This window comes from Typopeltis vanoorti, chromosome 11, assembly GCF_054136105.1.
Source record: "Typopeltis vanoorti isolate ZY-2024b chromosome 11, IOZ_Tvanoo_1.0, whole genome shotgun sequence".
In the NCBI taxonomy this organism is placed as follows: domain Eukaryota; kingdom Metazoa; phylum Arthropoda; class Arachnida; order Uropygi; family Thelyphonidae; genus Typopeltis; species Typopeltis vanoorti.
Window position 1 is genome coordinate 36563355 of NC_143559.1, and position 19883 is coordinate 36583237.

General features: G+C 35.2%; 1 protein-coding gene across 4 annotated transcripts in view; it reads left to right on the forward strand.

The window, feature by feature from the left end:
* The window catches only part of shtd (anaphase promoting complex subunit 1), an 844012-nt gene that overhangs the window by 252906 nt on the left and 571223 nt on the right, over window positions 1–19883 (forward strand). For all 4 annotated transcript variants that reach the window (XM_090401046.1, XM_090401047.1, XM_090401049.1 and 1 more), the window contains one exon: window positions 6281–6546. In XM_090401046.1, the coding sequence (XP_090257172.1) occupies window positions 6281–6546 (266 nt within the window). The remainder of the gene's footprint in view (window positions 1–6280; window positions 6547–19883) is intronic.

Below are 19883 nucleotides of genomic sequence, written 5' to 3' on the forward strand. Positions count from 1 at the left end.
ATGCAATCAACAATGTCATACGGTAGCGCTCAGAAACTTAAGAGATTGTTACACCATCATCCATATTGTGTGCACTCAGTCCATGAACTGAAGGACCCAGATAAAGGCAAATGAATAATCATCTGCAGATGATTAAGGTCATTCATTGAAGAATGTGGTTTAAAGATGCTTGATACAGTTTTCTTCAGTGATGAGGCCAGGTTTCACCTTAGCCAGTATGTGAATAGTGAAAACAATAGGATTTGATCATGTGAAAATCCACATACTTTTCATGAAAAAGTTTTGCATTCTCAAAAAATTTAAGTTTCATGTGTGGTATCATGCCTTTGTATAGTTGGACCCCATTTTCTTTGAGATGACGGTGAACAGTTCCATCTTTCAAGACATCAAGCAGTTCGTTGCACTCCTCAATGTCAGTGAATGCCATTATTGGTTCCATCAAGACAGTGCTATGTGTCACATGTCAAATAGTACTGTACATTTTTTTCTGACTGTCTCATCTTGAAAGAATTGTGGCCTCCAAGATCACCAAATTTATCACCACCAGATTTTTTCCTTTGGGGATAGAGCATATGTTGAACATATGCTCAACAACAACAATCTCTCTCTCTCCCTCTTATATGCCTACAAGAACATTCACTACATTGAATTAACTCTCTGCTCATCCTCCTTATTTGAAACTTATTTGGAAACTATCACTTTCCCTTTATATCCTCTTTTCTGCATTGGCAAGAATGTAAAAAAAGGATATCATGGGGGGAAAACTATATCATGCGTATCTCAGTGGAAAATTGCACAAACTGACTGGACCATCTTTTCCTCGTTAGCTAAATTTGATTCTGCATCTGTTCATCTCCTCTTAGTGAGGCATGTAGCAGTATATTATAGGAGCAGCCACAACTGCAATTCATGAAGCATCTAGTCAGTTCCCACATTTTCTTAAGCTATGGCAGATTGATGATTACACAGCAGCCAAATCAGCCCTGGAGAAATCTTGCAGTATTGTCCACAGATACTCCACAATAACAAACTTAATTGCTTTCAATCAAGCTTGAACCCAAGCAAGACACATTAGGCATCAGAGCCAAAAGGAATTCTGTATCCACTATACTTATTCTATGTCAAGATCTACCAACATCAAAGAAGTATGGAAAAAAATCTGGTAAATGAAAGGCTGATATATCACCCACTGGTTCCCTATTCTTGAGCACAGTGATTGTGTAAAAATCTCTTATTATTATTGTTATGTGACACCTCTAGGGAGTCCGAAGACTCATCGAGGGAGGGTACCTACTCTACAACTCTCCATCTCCACCACTCAATTCCCCAACCGTAACGAACAACAACTACCAATGGCATTATCATCTACACCGGCAGCATCTACCACCCACCACAATTAGCATTTTCACATATAATCACAAACATCCATGCCCACAGCTGGATTTGAACCCGCAACCTTTTGGCTGGAGAACGGATATGCTAACCACTCGGCCAACCAGACCGGCATTTTTTACTTGTTATGTTCATTTTTTTTTTTATTTTTTACAGTTTTATGTATATGCTTAATGAAAATTTTATTTAATGAAGAAATATGTTTTGTTATGTGATAAAGTAATCTAAAAATATATATACTGTGTTTTTGTGTTTGCATTTAGTAAGGCATTATAGTATTACTGGAGCTGCCATGTGGTTAAGCAGTAGCGATATAAAAGAAATTTAGTTATAAGTAGTAATCTTGGTTACTGTATATCGTAATCCTAAGTTACATGAAAATAATGCTGTATGTTTGTTTCAAGTAGTGTTGGTTGTCACTATTACTGTACAACATGCGAGCACTGTTGTAATGGCAGTTACAACAGTGCTCGCATGTTGTACAGTATCATGTTGTACAGTGCCATATTGCCACTTGAGTTTCACTTTAAATATCGGTAATGGGCACGTGCATTAGTTGTTGTGTTTAGAACAGCTGTCGCTGGATAACAGGAATATTAGCAAGAAACGAGTAGGCAGGCAGGCAGGGGAGAAGAGCTGTTAAGATCTAATAAATAATGACCTGAATTACATTCTCTAATCTCAGGAAAGTTTTTATATGCATCTTTAATTACTCTTCAAGGATACAGACTGAAGTTAGTAATTGAAGGACAGTATAATCTATCAAACCTTCATAGATTAGTGAGAATATTTTGGGCTTAAAAAGCAAGTGATATTCCATGGAGAATATGGAATCTGCAGAAACGTTCCTTTAATTGGAAGCGTGTTTGGAACTGCTCAATTAAATGTATTCCTTTGTTTGAGCAATTATTCATCATGCCTTCATCAGAAAATTGAGGAAAAGATGCATGAAGGAAACTTGCTTACTGAAAGGAGATGTAAGAAAGTATATTATTTAAGTGAGGCTTTTTAAGTGTGTATTTTAAGGAATTTGAGAAATAACACAGAGTGGGTACATGAACAAAAACAATAAAATACCTGTAACTACAAAGGAAGTACTCATATGGCCAAGTAAAACTACAGAATTTTCAACTGAATGCTGTGTTCAATCTATTTTGTAAAGGATTTGATATTGTGTTTCAGATGTATCTCAGAATTGTATTTAACTGTGAGTCAGAGTATGAAAGAATTTTATTCAGCTCATATAGAGCAATTCTAGAATGGCTATTTAATTATTATTATGTATTAGAGAGTTAGTTATATAGAATGATAGAAATTAATGTCAGATCTCTTTAAAGAGATAAACAGCTGAATTATTTAATATACAGAGATTGTATCTATTCTATATATTAATGTTTACAGTAAATATTGTTTTTATAATTGAGCTTCATTCTTTAGAATGTATAACATGTCGATCCCTGAAGTCGTGTACCATCATGGATATGGATCCGAAACATTCTAACAAACTAAAATAAAATTATAATAGTGTTGTCTTACTTCAGGACTGATTATAAATATATTGGTTGGATATAGTGGGGAATAACATAAAAGGAGCAATAAAGCTTAACTTATGAAATATAACATTTGCACAGTTGCTGATCTAAGAGCAATTTCCAATACACTTGGGATGATTTTTGCAAAAAATATCGGCAACATTTTATCCCCCCAAAAAGTTTTCTTTGAACTGCACAGAAGAATACAACAGGCCATGTACCAAAGAAGAAATAAAAGTTGCGTAGAGAGAGAGAGAGAGAGAGAATATTAGACATCATATTGAAATCAACCATTGGAACAGTTTATTCGATTTGGATGGGTAGTTATAAGTGTTCCAGTTGAAGATTCCCAATACAGTTACACCCTGAGTTACGTAAATTCGCAGTTACATAATAAATGTAATAAATTTACTAGTGCGTATGAACACGTTTGCGGCTTTGACAGCCTTATTGCATTGCAGTAGCAGATGCCTCGCGCAGTTAGCTCAATCACTTGTTACCACTGCTAGTTTCGTTGTTTTTACCCTAAAATGGAAACTGCTGGTAATAAATCTAAAAAACAAAGATTTGCAATTACTTTAGAAGAAAATGAGGCCTCTGTCATTGTCATAGCATGGTTGGAGATTTGGTCTTTTCCTTCTCATTCTTCATATTTGCTTCATCTAACAACTCTTTCACATCCTCCCTCATAGAATACTTCTCTCTTCACAGATTGTTAGTGCCAACCAAGAAAATCTTTCTGCATCTCAATGGCATGACTGATGCCATTGAGATGCAGAAAGGCAATGGCATTAATTTTTGCATTAGGAAAACATGATTTTGTTATACTTTCATTAACTACTCTTGTAATCATAGTCTTCATAATAATTTTCTCCTTACCTTGTTTTTCTCTTTTGTTTACACGATCCTGATTCTTGCCATCAAGATGGAGCAAAAACCTCTTCTTGTTTCTGCAATTTTTCAATTTTATGCTTTGTTCTGTGAGGGATGACATGCAAGCATGCTATTTCTTTATCTAGTCCATTTTATTGTATTGTATTTTATTGTATGTTCAACATTAGTTCTGATATTAACAGTTTCCATTCTATTATTGATAATGTCTACTCCACTAACACTTGCTTTGTTGTTTTCATCCAACTGGCACTCACTCTCTAAACACTTAATATATTACTCAGTCATATGGGATGTACTCATACGTGATGAGTCTCTCTCTCACACACACACACACGCTGTACAAAATCACGTCAATTCAGTTCACCCGACAATGGCTTCTTTGCCCACATTGCTCAACCATGCATTGGTACTATACTGACTATCCAATGTAAACAAAAGTACAAGGTGTTCTTAAAAACTAAATAACCCAGTCATATGCATACCCCCCATATAAATCAAAAACTACACTGAGTTAATATAAAATTAATAACTATATCATGAAAAAAAAAATTTCTTTCATGATTTCATGAAGCTGAAAAAATCATTTTTCAGCATCGCTAAACTATACAACATATTACACCACATTATTGTTATTATTGTTGTATGGGCACCTCCGTGGAGTCCCAAGACTCATTGTTGGAGATCCAAACTATCTACACCAGTGGTCGCCAAAATGGTCAATATCGACCCCCCCCCCCAGGGGTCGATATAACATTGTTAGGGGTCGATTCGGGCTCGGGGGTCGATAGGAAAATATAAGACATCATTGTACGGGTAATATTTAATTCGTTTAACTTGGATTACCTCCATCCTGAATGACAACACAATTAAGATTGAATCGTAGGAACAGTGACATGAATAGGACCTGTAAGATGGAGCAAGGTCATGAAAATAGTTACGGAGCCCAATCAAGTAGGCCAAAATGATGTATTTACCAATAAACAGATGTCTGTGGTTCCCGCCCGGCCGGAGCGGAGGGAGCGAGATGGCAACACTTACGCGGTTGCTAATTTACTTATACTTACATGTATTCGATCCCAGTCTCATTTTTGCCATCGACATACAAGTGAGCGTTAATGTTCTAAAATTCATCAACATACATATTATAATTCAATCGTTATTCATTCACGAACTAAACTTCTCTATGTTGTAGAATTGAGAAGGGTTGGTAGTAATACCGGTGATATTAATACCAGTAGTTTATTAATACCACTAGTAATACCAGTGATATTACTAGTGATAGTAGTAGTAGTAGTAGTAGTAATATAATAATATATACTATATTATACATGCAATAAACACTGTATGTATATAACTATAAAATAAATAATCTAAAAACTCACATAAGCGTCTTCTTCGCTTGTCCTATTATAATTACGTAATAGTAAAATAGAGGGGGTCGATAAAACATCAAGAAACTCTTAAAGGGGTCGACGGTCAAAGAAGTTTGGCGACCCCTGATCTCCACAATCTATCATACCTCTCTTTGAGCCCATTAACAGATGAAGCACTCACAACTGGCTCTGGCAACCCATTCCATCCATTAACAACTCTCCAAGCAAAAAAAAAAAAAAAATCAGGGATGACATCTTGTATTCTGGTATGTCTAGCCAAGTGCTGAAGCATTTCCCCTGAATCAATCCTATAAAAAACTAAACCTAAATATTTCTATCATATCCCCTCTTTTTCTGCTATCAACCAACTTCTACAATCCACACATCCTCAATCTGTCCTCATAGGAAACATTCCACAGACCACTCGCCATCTTGGTTGCTTGCCTCTGAATCCTGTCTACCACTTTCTCATCCCCAAGAAACCCAGGAGACCAGACCTGAGCACAATAATCCAGATGTGGATGTATCGAGGCCTTATAAAGTGGAATAACAATTTTCTTTATCTACTTGTTAGTATGTTCTTCAGTAGCCAAGTAATCTTATGAGTTACTTTAGCAACCTTAGCAATATGTCTGCTAAAGTTTAACTCTCTGTCTATCACCACTCCCCCTAAATCAGCTTCATCTATTTCCTGGAGTACAGTTCTATCTCACACTATTCCAACAAAATATCAAGAAATATACCAAATACTATAAAATATGAAAATCAGCAGTGATATGCTATAAAAAAACTGATTATTTGAAAAAAAAATCCAATAAATCAATAAAAATCACCAATTTCACAGGATGATTAAATAAAATGACCATTCACTTATTGCACATACCCAACCAGACATCCCTGAGATTTATACTACATTTACTACCCAATTTGTTTATTTTTATAATGTTAATAGACCTGGTAAATTTTTTATATTTATCTTCAGCATTAGCAAATTGACTTTATAATCTAATTCTTAATAATTACTTAACTTTTTAAACTTTAAAATTTAACCTTTCTGCAAGTTGCATTTATGTTAATTTCTTTCAATAGTTATGAAATGTCTGCATGCACTCCGAAGTGTTCTTCCTCGAGATGTGGCACTCCAGCTGTATATAAAGTGGTATGCTGTGCGAAATGCCCCTGGTCCAAGTGACTTGACTAGTGAATCTGAGTTGCATGCATTTTTGTTGTGCCTTTTGGGTATTATGGGGTATGATACAGAACAAGTATACCTTGGTGGTTTCCTGGAACACGATCTTTCCTTGTCCCCAGTAGCAGTAAAAAAATTAAGAACCTCAGATTGTGGTTCAAATGAGGTAATTCTTTTAAACATATAGTTTTGAAATATGTTTATTTTTGTCATTAAAAGGTAACATGCTCCTCTTAATAAGCTTTCTAATGTTTTTTCTAATCTATTCCTTTACTAAGGAGAATGTGAAGTATAATTGATGTTCTTGAATGCAATTAATATTTAAACAGTCATAATTGAGGATTCTGCTAAATAATAAATATAAGATATATTCAGGGAATGTTGATCACAGAATAGGAGGAGTAGCTATAGCATGCACACTAAATGAACATTAAACTTCTTAATTGGCAAACTGTTTCCCATAATGTGAGACATTTCAAAATTGTGAATTCGACACTGAAACTTATTTGTGCTTGTGGTCTTACAGATGGTTCTACTTATAGAAGGAATGAAGGAATTTTTCAAGTCAGGGAATACTGACAGAAAAATAAAGAACTGGGCCTTAGTGGAGATTTAAACAGCAGAATAGGAAATGAATATTGACATATAGCAATGTTTTGTGAAAATTTCGATAAAATGGCATAGCTAATACGAATAGTAAGTGATGCATGACTTCTGTTAAGGGCATAGGCACTAATCATCACTGACACTATTTTCTAACATAAAGATCTGCACAAATTCACATGGAGAGAAACCACAAGAAATAAGAAAAGTATTATGGATTGTGTTGCTGTTGATAGTGATATCTTCATGCTGGTTAAGGATAATAAACTGAGAAAGTTTTATAAAGAATCAAAGTTGAGCAGATTTTCAGACTTTCAGAGGTAAGCTTTATACTCAAATATGCAAGTACTATTGGAGAAAAAAATGCAAGTGCAGAAAACAAGAACCAATCTCAGTGGTAATCTATGAAGAAAACATTTAGACAGGGAGGCATGTTGTGTGGGTGTTTGCAGGGATAGAAAAATCTGACATTATTGACTGAAGAGGTTATAGATCGTCCTGAAAATAAAGAAAATATATTGCAATTTTCTATCAAGTAAGTCAGCTAAAGTCCTGAATGAATACAGAAAAAAATGTAAGAGAGCTAAGAAGTAGTCATGCAAAAACTTTGGAAAGAATATATAAGATAATATATAATAATAGATATCATGAAGTTAGCACATTGTTCTGGAGACTTGAAAAATAGAATGGAAAAAACAAGTACTGTAAAAGATATCAGAGATGATAAGAACTGGAAATGAAGATATTCTGGATGCTTGGATTAATTATTTGGAAAGATTGTTAAATTATTATTAATAGTAATAATATTATTATATAAGACCCCAGGAATTCCAGGGCTCATTGGTAGATGCTGTAAATTACCCACAGCAGCTGTAAAATTTGTTTTGACATAAGAAATATCCAGAGTGTATTACGAAATCGAATAGTTTTATAATGTCTTCTGGAAAGATGTCAGCAAGTAATTTTAAAGTCTCCTTGAGAGGTACATTTGTATATAAAGATTCTATATCAAAGCTCACTATAAGATCTGTAGGTTGCAATGAGACATTTTTTAATTTTTCTAAGAAATCTGAGGAGTTTTTTAGAAAGGAACTAGAATTGCCTATGTGAGAAAAATTAAAAAATTCTTCTTCCTAACATGGAATATTAGGCCAAGTGGCATGTTCCTGTCTCATGCCATCTCTTTCTTGGTCTTCTGATTCTTCTTTTTCCACTTATTTTGTATCTGTATAATATTTTTGGTAGTCTGCTGTTGTCCATTCTATTTAAATGTTCTAGCCATTTTTGTTTATACTGTCTTATGTAGTAATTAATTGGTTTTATTTTCAGGGATTGTAAGATTTCTTCATTTGTTTTGTGATCCACTTGGTATATCGAGCTGTTTTTCTGAGGAACTTCCTTTCTGCTGTTTGAATTCGTTTTTCATCTTTCCTTTTCATGGTCCATGTGTCACTTCCGTATAATAGAGTTGGTTTTGACAGGACATTATATGAAGTCTGATTCTAGTGTGTTTTTGTACTAGGGATAGCTTAAATATATTATTTATTATGCCATTTACTTTGACAAAGTTTGATATTTTAGTGTCTATGTCTTTTTCTTCTTCATATGATAGATCACATCCCAAGTATCTGAAAGTAAAATGTCTCATTGCAACCTACAGATCTTATGGTGAGCTTTGATATAGAATCTTTATATACAAATGTATCTCTCAAGGAGAGATACATTTGTATATATGTATCTCTCAAGGAGACTTTAAAATTACTTGCTGACATCTTTCCAGAAGACATTATAAAACTATTCAATTTCGTAACACACTCTGGATATTTCTTATGTCAAAACAAATTTTACAACCAAGTAGAACGAATGGCCATGGAAAGTCCTCTTCTCATCTATTTTCCCTGAACCATCCTTTTGGGTAAGATATATAGATGACATCTTTACTGTATGGCTGCACAACAAAGACTCCTTACCTTCTTTTTTAAACAGTATCAATTCCTTACATCATCGTATAAAGTTTACTATGGAAATGGAAGAAAACAACCAGTTATCTATTTTAGACGTTCTCCTCATTCGGTCACCTTCAAATACTCTTACAACTACAGTTTACAGGAATCATAAAATGTCTTATCAGAAGAGCCAAAACTAATTGTTCTACTTCTAATTTTTTACAGAAAGAATTTTCTACTATACAACAACACATGAAACTCGATGGCTTTTCTGAAAAGAGTACTCAACATCTTCTCGATTCTTATAATCCACCACAAAACAACAAAGATTCAATATGTCGAGTTCCAATTCCTTACATCTCCGGGATTTTAGAACCTATCACAAGAGTTCTGAAGAAATATGAGTTAACAGCTACGTATTCACCTATTAACAAATTATCTTCCCATTTTCCTTCTCCTAAAGACAAACGCTCAACTATATCTCTTCCTGGAGTTTATCAAATTCCCTGCAACTGCGATCTCTCCAATTTTGGACAAACTGGACATTCTCTTGAAAAAAGAATCCTCTATTCAAGAACATCAATCCTCTATTCATCACAACAAACCTGAAAAATCTGGATTGGCTCAGCACAGGATTGAAACTGACCACAACATCCTTTGGTCAAAAAAACTCTCCTCTTACATAGATCCCTTTATAAATTGGAATGCTTATTCAAAGAAAGTGTAGAGGCCTTACTCCATCGTCCTAACCTGAATCGGAATGACTGTATATTTATATCAAAAATCTGGGAAAGTCTAATCAGGATAACTCATTAATTCATATTAATTTTATGTTATTTAATATTATTAATTAATATCTTTATTTCAATCATGTCTCTGCTTAAAAATATTCCCTTTAATACTTAGTGATATAACATCACATGGCTTGTTCTATTTTTAAATAATCTATTGTTAGTATTCCACCTTGTATTTTTTTTAAAACTCTTCTTGTAGTGCCACTGAAGATGGTCTGCTATTTCCGGATCGAAATATTTGGTTAATTAAATATCTTTCTTCTGTTTACGTGCATATATTATTTAGTCTTTATGTCACAAGTATCCTTAAAACATCATAATTTCAGACTGTTGAAATCATTTTGGAAGTATATTGAATATAGTAGCATCCCTAATTGTGCTATCTATCTTTGCATCATCAGCAAACATTTGAACATCTCCTGTCAGGTCCTTCCCAATATCACTGATGTATAGAATGAATGGTCCAAGGACTCATCTCTGAAGAATGCCCTGGTCAAGTTAAAACTGTAATTCATGCTCCCCATATACCACTTTTTGATACCTCAGTCAGCTACCCACTTATCCAAGTCAATGGTTGATATTAAAATCTCATATTCTCCAGTTTTTGAACAAAATATCTCAGTACATGAGATAGAAAAAGTCATCAAATACCTGAAATGTAGAAAAGCAACTGAATTAGATGATATATTTGAAGAGATAAAAGTTTTTTAATATCTGTACTGCATAATTGACAAGGCATGATCTATGGGTAGAATTCAAGATGGAGAACTCTCGCCCATCTTTCAAAAAAAAAAAAGAATAAAATAAATAATAATAAAATAAACAAATAAGATTTGTTTATTCTATTACAGTGGAATTTCACTACTAAGTGTTCCAAGTAAAATTTATACAAGCATACTTGAGAAGATGCTAAGAAAAGATGTAGAATAACTTAGAGAAGAGCAGACTGGTTTAAGGAAAAATAAAGGTTGTTGATCAGATTTTCACTAAGACATGCAGTTGAGAAATCATGACAATAAATAAGTCTTGTAGATCTAGAAAAGGCTTATGATAAATAATAGAGAGAAAAATTTGTTAAAAACTACAGTTATAGGTGTAAATGGAACATCATATTGAACAATACATAGGCTATACTTAAATTGTAGGGGTCAGCAGTTAGAATTAATCGAGGCAGTGGAAAATAGTTTGATGTAAAATCTGGTGTCAAGAATACACACTATTTCCACTCGCATTTGTTATCTATAGATCACATTATGAAATAAAGTGGCATCAAATCTGATATCAGAATTGGAGATGCAGTAGATACCCACTATAGGAATCACGAGTGTTCTCTATAGTGGGTATCTACTACACATGTGCTGTAATGAACTTGGAAAAGTCCTGGCCTAAGTCCTATCAAACCAATACTATTTTAAGCTCACCGTTGCTGACAATAAAAGCTGAAAACCTTTACTATAGAAAACCGAATTTCCTAGCAAATGATGTCCCAATCAGGAGACAAAAGGAAATTGCAGGAAATATAACAGGAAATAAAACAGAAAAATTGTGTGAAATGAAACAGAATATTGTACATTGAGGACAGAACACTAAGGATTGGAATAAACTATACATAAAGCACACTGAATGACAACATGAAAATTCTGCAAATACACACAATAATATGAGACCATTATGAAAGTACTAGAAGTGAAATTAGAAAATCTAGACTTAATGATTAAAATTCTTAAGGCTACATTAGCTTAAATTAATGTCACTTACCCGAAATCTTTATAATGAACTACTATAAATATGCATAGACTGAAACAAATTTACTTTTTACAATCAAAATAAAAAATTACTTCAAGTTAGTCTTTCAAAAATATGTGCTGCTACCCAAACACATCCATGTTTTTATTTAAGCTTTGCATTTAAGAAATATTGTATATTGTGCATTATTTTTGAATTTACAGTTCTGCGACAACAATATCAATTTATGCTCGCTGCACTTCATTTTGTCTCTCTCTCCATTGTGAGAGCTGTTTGTAAGCAGCTGAGGTGAGAATGAAATGATGATCATCCTTTACCCTTTCTCAAAATATATGCCAATTCTTATCTGAATTTTCTTCTTTTTTTTTCATGGGTTAGTAATTATTTTACTAACTTTTACTCTAATTGATGATAGATATAATCCATTAATAGTTTCTGAAATCTTTTTGACTTACTATATTCTGGGTTATTTCACTTGAAGCAGCACTTTATACAGACAAATCGAGGGTATGGTGATGGGCGCTCTACTATTGCTGTCACAACAAAATTATTTTTGGTGCATCTTACAGTACAGCTATCGTACATTGGTATTATATCTTTTGTGTTTGGCCTACCTCAGTAACTATAAATTAAACTAGTTTGAGCATCAGCTATCCAAAAGCTAAATTAACAATAGAAGAGGAATATGACAAAGCCCTTTCTTTTTCTACATGCCTTAGTGAGAAAATATCAACGATCTTTTTTTTTTTTTTTTTTTGTTTCTCTCTCTCTCTCTCTCTCTCTCTCTGCATATAAAAAGTTATATGTATATGGCTAATGACCCTTCCCATAATGTTTTTGCATTATAGGATACTAAGGCAATCGATGTGAAGTCAACACTCTCTTTATACAAGTAGACCAGTTATGAATTCACTTCTCACTTATGCTTATTCTTGGGCATAGGATTTAAACCAGAATAATTTCTCATCAAGTATATTGAGAATAAAGAGTTGTTGAAAGAAGTGAAAATGATGAGTAAGAAAGTAAGGATTGTGAGTCTGCCTAAATTGAGAAGAAGGGTCATGATTGCCAATGATTCAATGAGATGATTGTGCAGGAGGAATGGTTTGCAGTTTCAGATATGTTACCGGCAAAGTGTGAAAAGCAGATATTATATAGAATGCCTGACGTTTTTAGGCAAAGTATGAAATGTCTGGTTTTTTTTAATATTTTACATACTTTCCCTAGGCATTGTATAGAATACCTAGGCATTATATAGAATGACAAATACTATTTTGGCAAAGTATGAAAAAGGCTTTTATTGAAAAAATGCATGTGAAAATGTAAGAATTGCAAAATGTAAGATGCCGGATTTTTCTACAAAAAGACCAGTGCTGAATTACTTGTTGCTGCAAGGTAGACTGGAATGGCATTTTGAATTGCACTTAACTGCCTTTTTCATACAAAAGCACTTCAAATTTCAGCATTTGGTCTTGCAAGTATGCCTCATGAATTCTTGGCCGCTACCCATGGACTGACCGGAGCTATTTCCTGGTTAGGAACGTCTCCAACTCACAGTAAGTCCTTGTGACATAAAGTGAATTGTGATCTGGCATAGAGTTGGTTTAAAATTCCTTCAGCAGTTCCAAGTCGGTAAAAACCATCGTCTGTCACACTCATAACAACTGCCAGCAGATTGCACGAGTCACCCCGTCCCTTGTCAACATCTGGAATAGGAACTCGCACAGTGGCCCTCAAAGGTGCAGGAGGAAATTTTTTGTCGGAATCCATTTTCATATTTTTGGTCTGTATTTCCAGATTCAATATAGATCGAATTTTATCTTCGGCAGCATTCTCAATATTGTAACAAAGAGTACACAAAATATTAACATCATCACCTATTTTCTCACTTACATCGTCTTTACTCTCATGTCCACAGGCGGCATGAATGTTTCAGTGACAGTTTCTGCATGTATGGGTTACCTTCAAATAGATGCAGCAGGTAGCAGAACCGGAAGCCTCTTCGGTACGCATGTATTCATCACCACTTTCGTTTCTTCTATCTTGGACTACAGTCTCGACCGTATTTTGTGCAATAGACTCTTTCTCTTGGAGGAGATCTGTTTCTTCTTGTATTGTTTAAACGTTTTCCATCATTTTTCCAGTTGCTCCTCAGTCTGTATGTCTTGTAAAACATCTTGGGGTAAGGAAGATGTTGTGTGACCCACTTTAGCTTTGCAGCCAAAGAGAGCTTCATATGGTGCTCTCTTAATCCCAGAATGAAAAGCCCTGTTCTTCATAAGTTGCACGTGTGACCGATGGAGTGAGGGACTCCTCACTCCATCGGTCAGTTTTTTCATCTTGCATCCACGTACACAGCATATTTTCAATGTCCTGATTAGCTCTTTCGACACTTCCTTGGCTTTGTGAGTGGTGAGGCTTGCCATGGACGATCTTCAAAGTCGGCCAGTACTCCTTTATGCTTCTCACCACATTATTAGCAAATTCTCTGCCATTGTCGGATTGTAGAATCGATGGTGCTGCAAGCAACGTAAATATGACCACAAGGTTATATGCCACTTCTTCCACTGTCTTTGATGTCAGAGCCTTGCGAACCACATACTTAGCGAGATGATCTTTGTATACCATTATAAACTTGTATTCCCTGTCAGGGTGTGACTGAAAATTGATGAGATTGTCCTGACAATGGGAATTGAACTTGGAAAAAGTCATAGACTTCACAACAACACCCTTTTTAACACCTATTTGTTTTTTCTGGCACGGCTCGCAAAGGTGAATGTACAGTTCAATATCTTGAGTAATGTTCTTGTACTTGTGAGATTTCTTTCAACATTCTGTCACATCCTCCATGGCCAATGGTCAAATGAGCTTCATGAAGTACATTAAATAACTCAGAATCAGTGAATTAAAACTGGATTTCACTGACACCTTCTTTAACAGGATAAATCAACTTACTTTTGTTTTCTACGACCATCACATCATAGCGATTCAGCAGCCAAAAGTCACGTGGTATCTTCTTAGAAGCCATCTAAGCATTTTCTCATCGTTCACTAACTTTTGTTAGGTAGTATCGGTTAAAAAAAATGCAGCTTTTAGCAGCATTGGCTCGAACTTTAGATACCTTAGTTTTTCGTAGAATCGTTGTTGCATGTTAACATGCCGTAATTCCTGCTCGGACAATGTAGCTTGCTCAGCCATTTTTTGTGCAGCGCTGGCTCTGTTTGAGGTGAGCGTCGATAGTCACGTGACTCGCCTTGCGACATTAAACATAACTGCCAGGAGTATTTTATACTTTTGCCGATTTGCCTTTTGGCATTCTATAGAATGCCTAGGAAATGTGTGAAATTCTAAGCATTTCATACTTTGATGTCCCACTTCCGGCATTCTATAGAATGCCTAGGCATTCTATAAAATTCCTAATTTCGCACTATGCTGTAACAGATATATGGGTTGAATTTGATGGATGAAAGGACTTGTGTATATGCTTGATGGGCTGCATTTGAATGGTTTTGGAATTAGATGTTTGGATAAATTGTTCAGTGACAGGGTGGATATGCAAAATCAGGAAAACTAGAGATATTAGTTAGGGGATGCAATCAAGCATGTGTCTAGTCGCCTCTGCAATGTGTATGTCTGAGCAGGGATGTCTGTGCAGAAACAGCCATTCCTGGGATAAATGAGTTTAAGTATAGAAATGACCATGAGCAGTTAGGTGCAGTTACCCAAGGTTTCAAATCAGAATGAGCTGGTAATGAACTTATGCAAGGGTAACTGTGGGCCCAAGATTATGTTGAAATGCACTTACATAATGCCAAAAGTATAGGAAATAAAGGACAGTAGTTTGTGGCATTGGTCAGCTGGATTGGCCAAAAATTAGAAGTATCAGCAAGACATGGTTCACAGAGAATTATGTAGTTTTAGAAATAGAATGTAAGGGGTATTGTATTTTCAGAGAAGATAGAGGGAATAGAGCATGATGTGGAGGGATTTATTATTAATGATTACTGAAGAACTTCAGTCTGTTGGAGTCTTGACAAGTAACAGACTGATTTGGAGGAAAATTGTAGATAGGAAGTTAGTAATGATGTAAATTTTTCATGTAGTACTATCATATCCTGTACACCTCTTGAGGGTATATGGCAGGAATTTGATGATGATGATGATGACTTCAGTCAAAGTAGAAGTTAGTAGAAGTTCAGTAAAAGTAGAAGTTAAGGAGAATTTTAAATTTCAGGAGATGGTTCATTTGAAGCTGTCTGGTGTGAGATAGATGCCAATAGGACAAAATCTACTGTTGGTTGCTATAGAAATTGAAGGTACAGAGGAAAATGTGGATGCAGTGTATCTGCAGATTAGCACAATGAGTGCAGGTTGGGCAATTATCATGGGAGTCTTCAGCTATGGGGATAGAGATTGGAATGAGGAAAGGGCTCATGGCAAGATGGAAATGGAATTTATACAGTTACTAAGGGATAATTCCCTAAACAGCATGTCAAGGAGGGAACCAGGGTTTTGAGGGTGTAGGATCTGGTAATAGCATCAGGAGATCTATCTATAACTACAGTAATAACTCTGTTCTATTGGGGAAAGTGATGACTATGCAGTCTTGTTATGGGAGGTTGCCCAGGATGTAGAATGTGGAAAGGGTTTATGTGGAACTAATAAGCTAGTGATTATGATAAATTTAGGCAGCTTGGATCAGTGCCATGACATAAGAAGCTACAAGGAATGAATGTCAGTAGTTCATGAGACCTTGTCAGAGATTGTTTGAGAGAGGCAGCATCAGACTGTATATCCAGGTTCAGGAGGTCAACTGAGCAGGGATTGAGTGGATGAGTAGCAAAAAAAAAAAAAAAACAGGAGCTGCAAAAAAAAGAAAGCGTCGTGGAAGGAATATAGTCAAAAAAGTGATCAGTCTGCTCATGAGCAACAGTGAGCAGGCAAGAAAGGTGACACTGGTAAGGAATGCTAAATCAGATATGAAAAAATTAGCTACACAGGCCAAAGTAAATCCAGGAGAGTTTTTTTGCAAGTAAGAGAAAAGTATGATTATGGAAGGATAACTGTACTCATTTCTTATGGTAGTAAAGTGACAGAAGCAGAATTAACAGTTAAGCTATTAATTGACAACTTTGCAAGGGTATATCATTCAGTTGGAGACTTTGCAGTGCATGATGTGAGAATTGAGGTAGACAAAAAAGAGATACTCAGCACATTGAAAAATATCAATGTGAATATATCATTTGAACTAGATGATATGTTAGCCTGTGTGCTACAAAAATGTGCAAGAGAACTGGCATTGCCTCTGAGAAAGTTGTTTAATCTAGGTCTCAGATTTATCATGGTTCCAGTGGCGTGGAAAGTGGGTAAGATAAATTACATAAAGGTGGCTCCAAGACAGAAGTAATATATTATAATCTAATTAGTATCACTGGAGTGGTGATTAAAGTTTTGGAAAAGTTAGGTAAAGGTAAAATTCACTATACCAAACAGCATTGTTTTGTAAGAGATATGTCCTGCCTTAGTAATTTATTCACATTTTATAATAAATAACAGTGGAAATGAATAAAGAAATGGTTACACCATGATACTGCTGAACTTTGCAAAGGTATCTGACATAATTTGCATTGAAAATTACATAAGTTGGATCAAATGAGAATGGATATGAGGCTGGTGGCATAGATTGAGGGGGGAGGGGTTGCTGACAGACAGATACCAGAGAGTAGTATATGGTAGAGCAGAATCAAGGTGAATGAGGATGACTAGTGGAGATCACCAAAGCCACTATTTAATTTGTATATTAATAAGATTTAGTAGAGGGAAGGTAATCGAATCTTTTGCTGACGATGGAAAACTGCAAAGGATGGGTTGATAAAGCGATGTAGCTATCCTGCAGTATGATTTTAAATAATTTGGTGGTGTGTGCAAGGGACAGTGGTTTTCCATTTAATGTTGCAAAATGTAAGATAATTCACTTTGGATGAAAAGTGTACATTTTTAATATTATATTGATGGTACTTGATTATAGAAAATTTATGATGCTAGGAATCAAGAGATGATTGTGGACATAGATTTGAAGTTCAGAGGACTTATTGCAAATGTAAGCAAAATAGCTCAAAGGATTACTTGAATGCTGAATAATACAGACGTAGGTAAAGATGGGAAGGTTTGGTAACTTTGGTTTCTTGAGGATCAATAGTTAGTGGAGAGGATTCAGATACATAGTGTCCAAAATGATTATACGTCTGTAGAATGCTCCCTGAGGATAGATTGAAGATATATGTGTTACAGAGTTCATTTGACAGACATAGGAGAGGGGACATGATAGAAACTTGCTATTGGGATTCTATGAGATTGGCTCAAAAGAAATTTTTCATTGCATGAAGAGTGGGTGTGGAGAACAAGGATTGACCTTGGAAGTCGTGTAAGATTGTGGTTAGTAAGGATGTGTGGACCATGTTCTTTTCTAGAGAGTAGTGAATGAGTGGAATGAATTGCTACAGGTAGTTTGTGAGTGTTCTAATTGTGAATAAGTTTAAGGAGAGGTATAATAGGTATTATGTGAATGATATGTAGAAAAGCTTATGTGTTCGTCGCACATGTTGACTAATTTTGACGGTAATATATCAGAACACAGAAAGATAGTCAAATAATTATTTATTGACTTATTGCTGATATTTCACTGGTGTTATAACCAGCATCTTCAGAGCACAAAACACAGTTTGTCACAGTACGCGAGACTACAACATTATTTCATTATTACATTATCATTATTACATCTCATTATTTCTCATTATCATTATGCTCATTATTACAACATGATGTAATAATGAGACTATTTTGAAAAATTGTAGCAATAACACAAAAACTAAAGTCCTAATTTGGCACCCTCTATGTTAAAAAAAATAAATAGAGTAAAATAAAAAAAAAATAATAAAAAAAGAGAAAGCAGGTACTAGTTATGTCTTAAGATGACTGTCTCTCAAATCTTAGGCAAATTTATACAGCCATGTTTGTTAAGATTCGGAGTATGTTTCATGGCTTCTGTTGCTTCTAAGAATAATCTCTCTGACTTGTAAAAGCTTCTGTGCAGTACTTTTGTTTTCTTCCAGTTGATCCTGTGTGCAAGGGTATCCAAAGCATGGTCTACTAGGTGCGACTTGCCATAGCGATAGTGCTAGTATCTTTTATGTTCACTGATGTGGATGTCCACAGTTCCTACTGTTTGACCGTAGTAAGCTTGATCACACAAGCAGGGTACTTCGTAGACTCTTGGATGTGATAAAAGAGAGAGAGATGCTGTCCTTGTGTGAATGGATGAGAGTTGCTAATTTGACACACAGTCTGAATACAGTGCATAGTTGATGTTTATTGAGAACTCTAGATATATTTTCTGATGTGCCTTTAATGTGTGGAATAGTGACTGTTTTGTTGTAGTTCTCCATGGTGGATTGTGGGAGGGGTTTCTTGGGAGCATTTAGTATTTTGTCTATTTTGTGGGGATTATAGCCATTGGCTAAGAAGGCATGGTGTAAGTGAGCCAGTTCAGCTGCAAGAGCATTATCATTGGAACAGATTGCTCTCCCTCTGTGGATTAGCATTTTTAAGATACCATACTGTTGAGAAAAGTGATGGTACGATTGTTTGTGTAAATACCTCCCTGTGTGTGTGTGTATGTGTGGGTTTTCTAAAAACTGAGAATGATAAGGAACCGTATGGAAGACATGTGATTAGTGTATCCAGGAAGGGCACACAGTTATTAGCTTTCAGTTCCATTGTAAAGTGGATTTTTGGGTGTTGGCTATTTAAATATATGACCTGCCTCCAGCAATAGCCAGTAACATACGTTTAGATGTGGCCAACATCCTAATCCAGTCTAAACGTCTTTAAAATAATATCCTACATAAGGAAATCACGTGGTAAAAGAGCTACATAAATACCCAGATTATCATAACAAAAGCAGACAAAAGGAATGCAACCATGGTGATGGATGCAACAGAATATGAAAACAAAATGCACACACTTCTACAAGATCACTCAACATACAGAATTATAGATCGCAATCCCACCAACACACAAAAGAATAAGGTGCATAAATTACTGAAAAAAGTCACTTCCTGGCCTAAAGAAACAGTAAACAAACTCAAGCCCTTCCACGTTAAAACACCCAGGATATATGGAGCTCCAAAAATTCACAAACAAGATACACCCTTATGTCCTATTGTGGATAATATAAATAGTCCCACATAAAAACTGGCTAAACATTTAGCTAAGCTACTAGCCACTCTCACAAACAATTCTTCCTCCTTTGTCAAAAATTCTGCCCACCCAAAAAGTATTAGAACACCATACCTTAAAAAGTTCAGACATAATGGTGAGTTGTGATATCACCTCACTATTCACAAATGTACCAT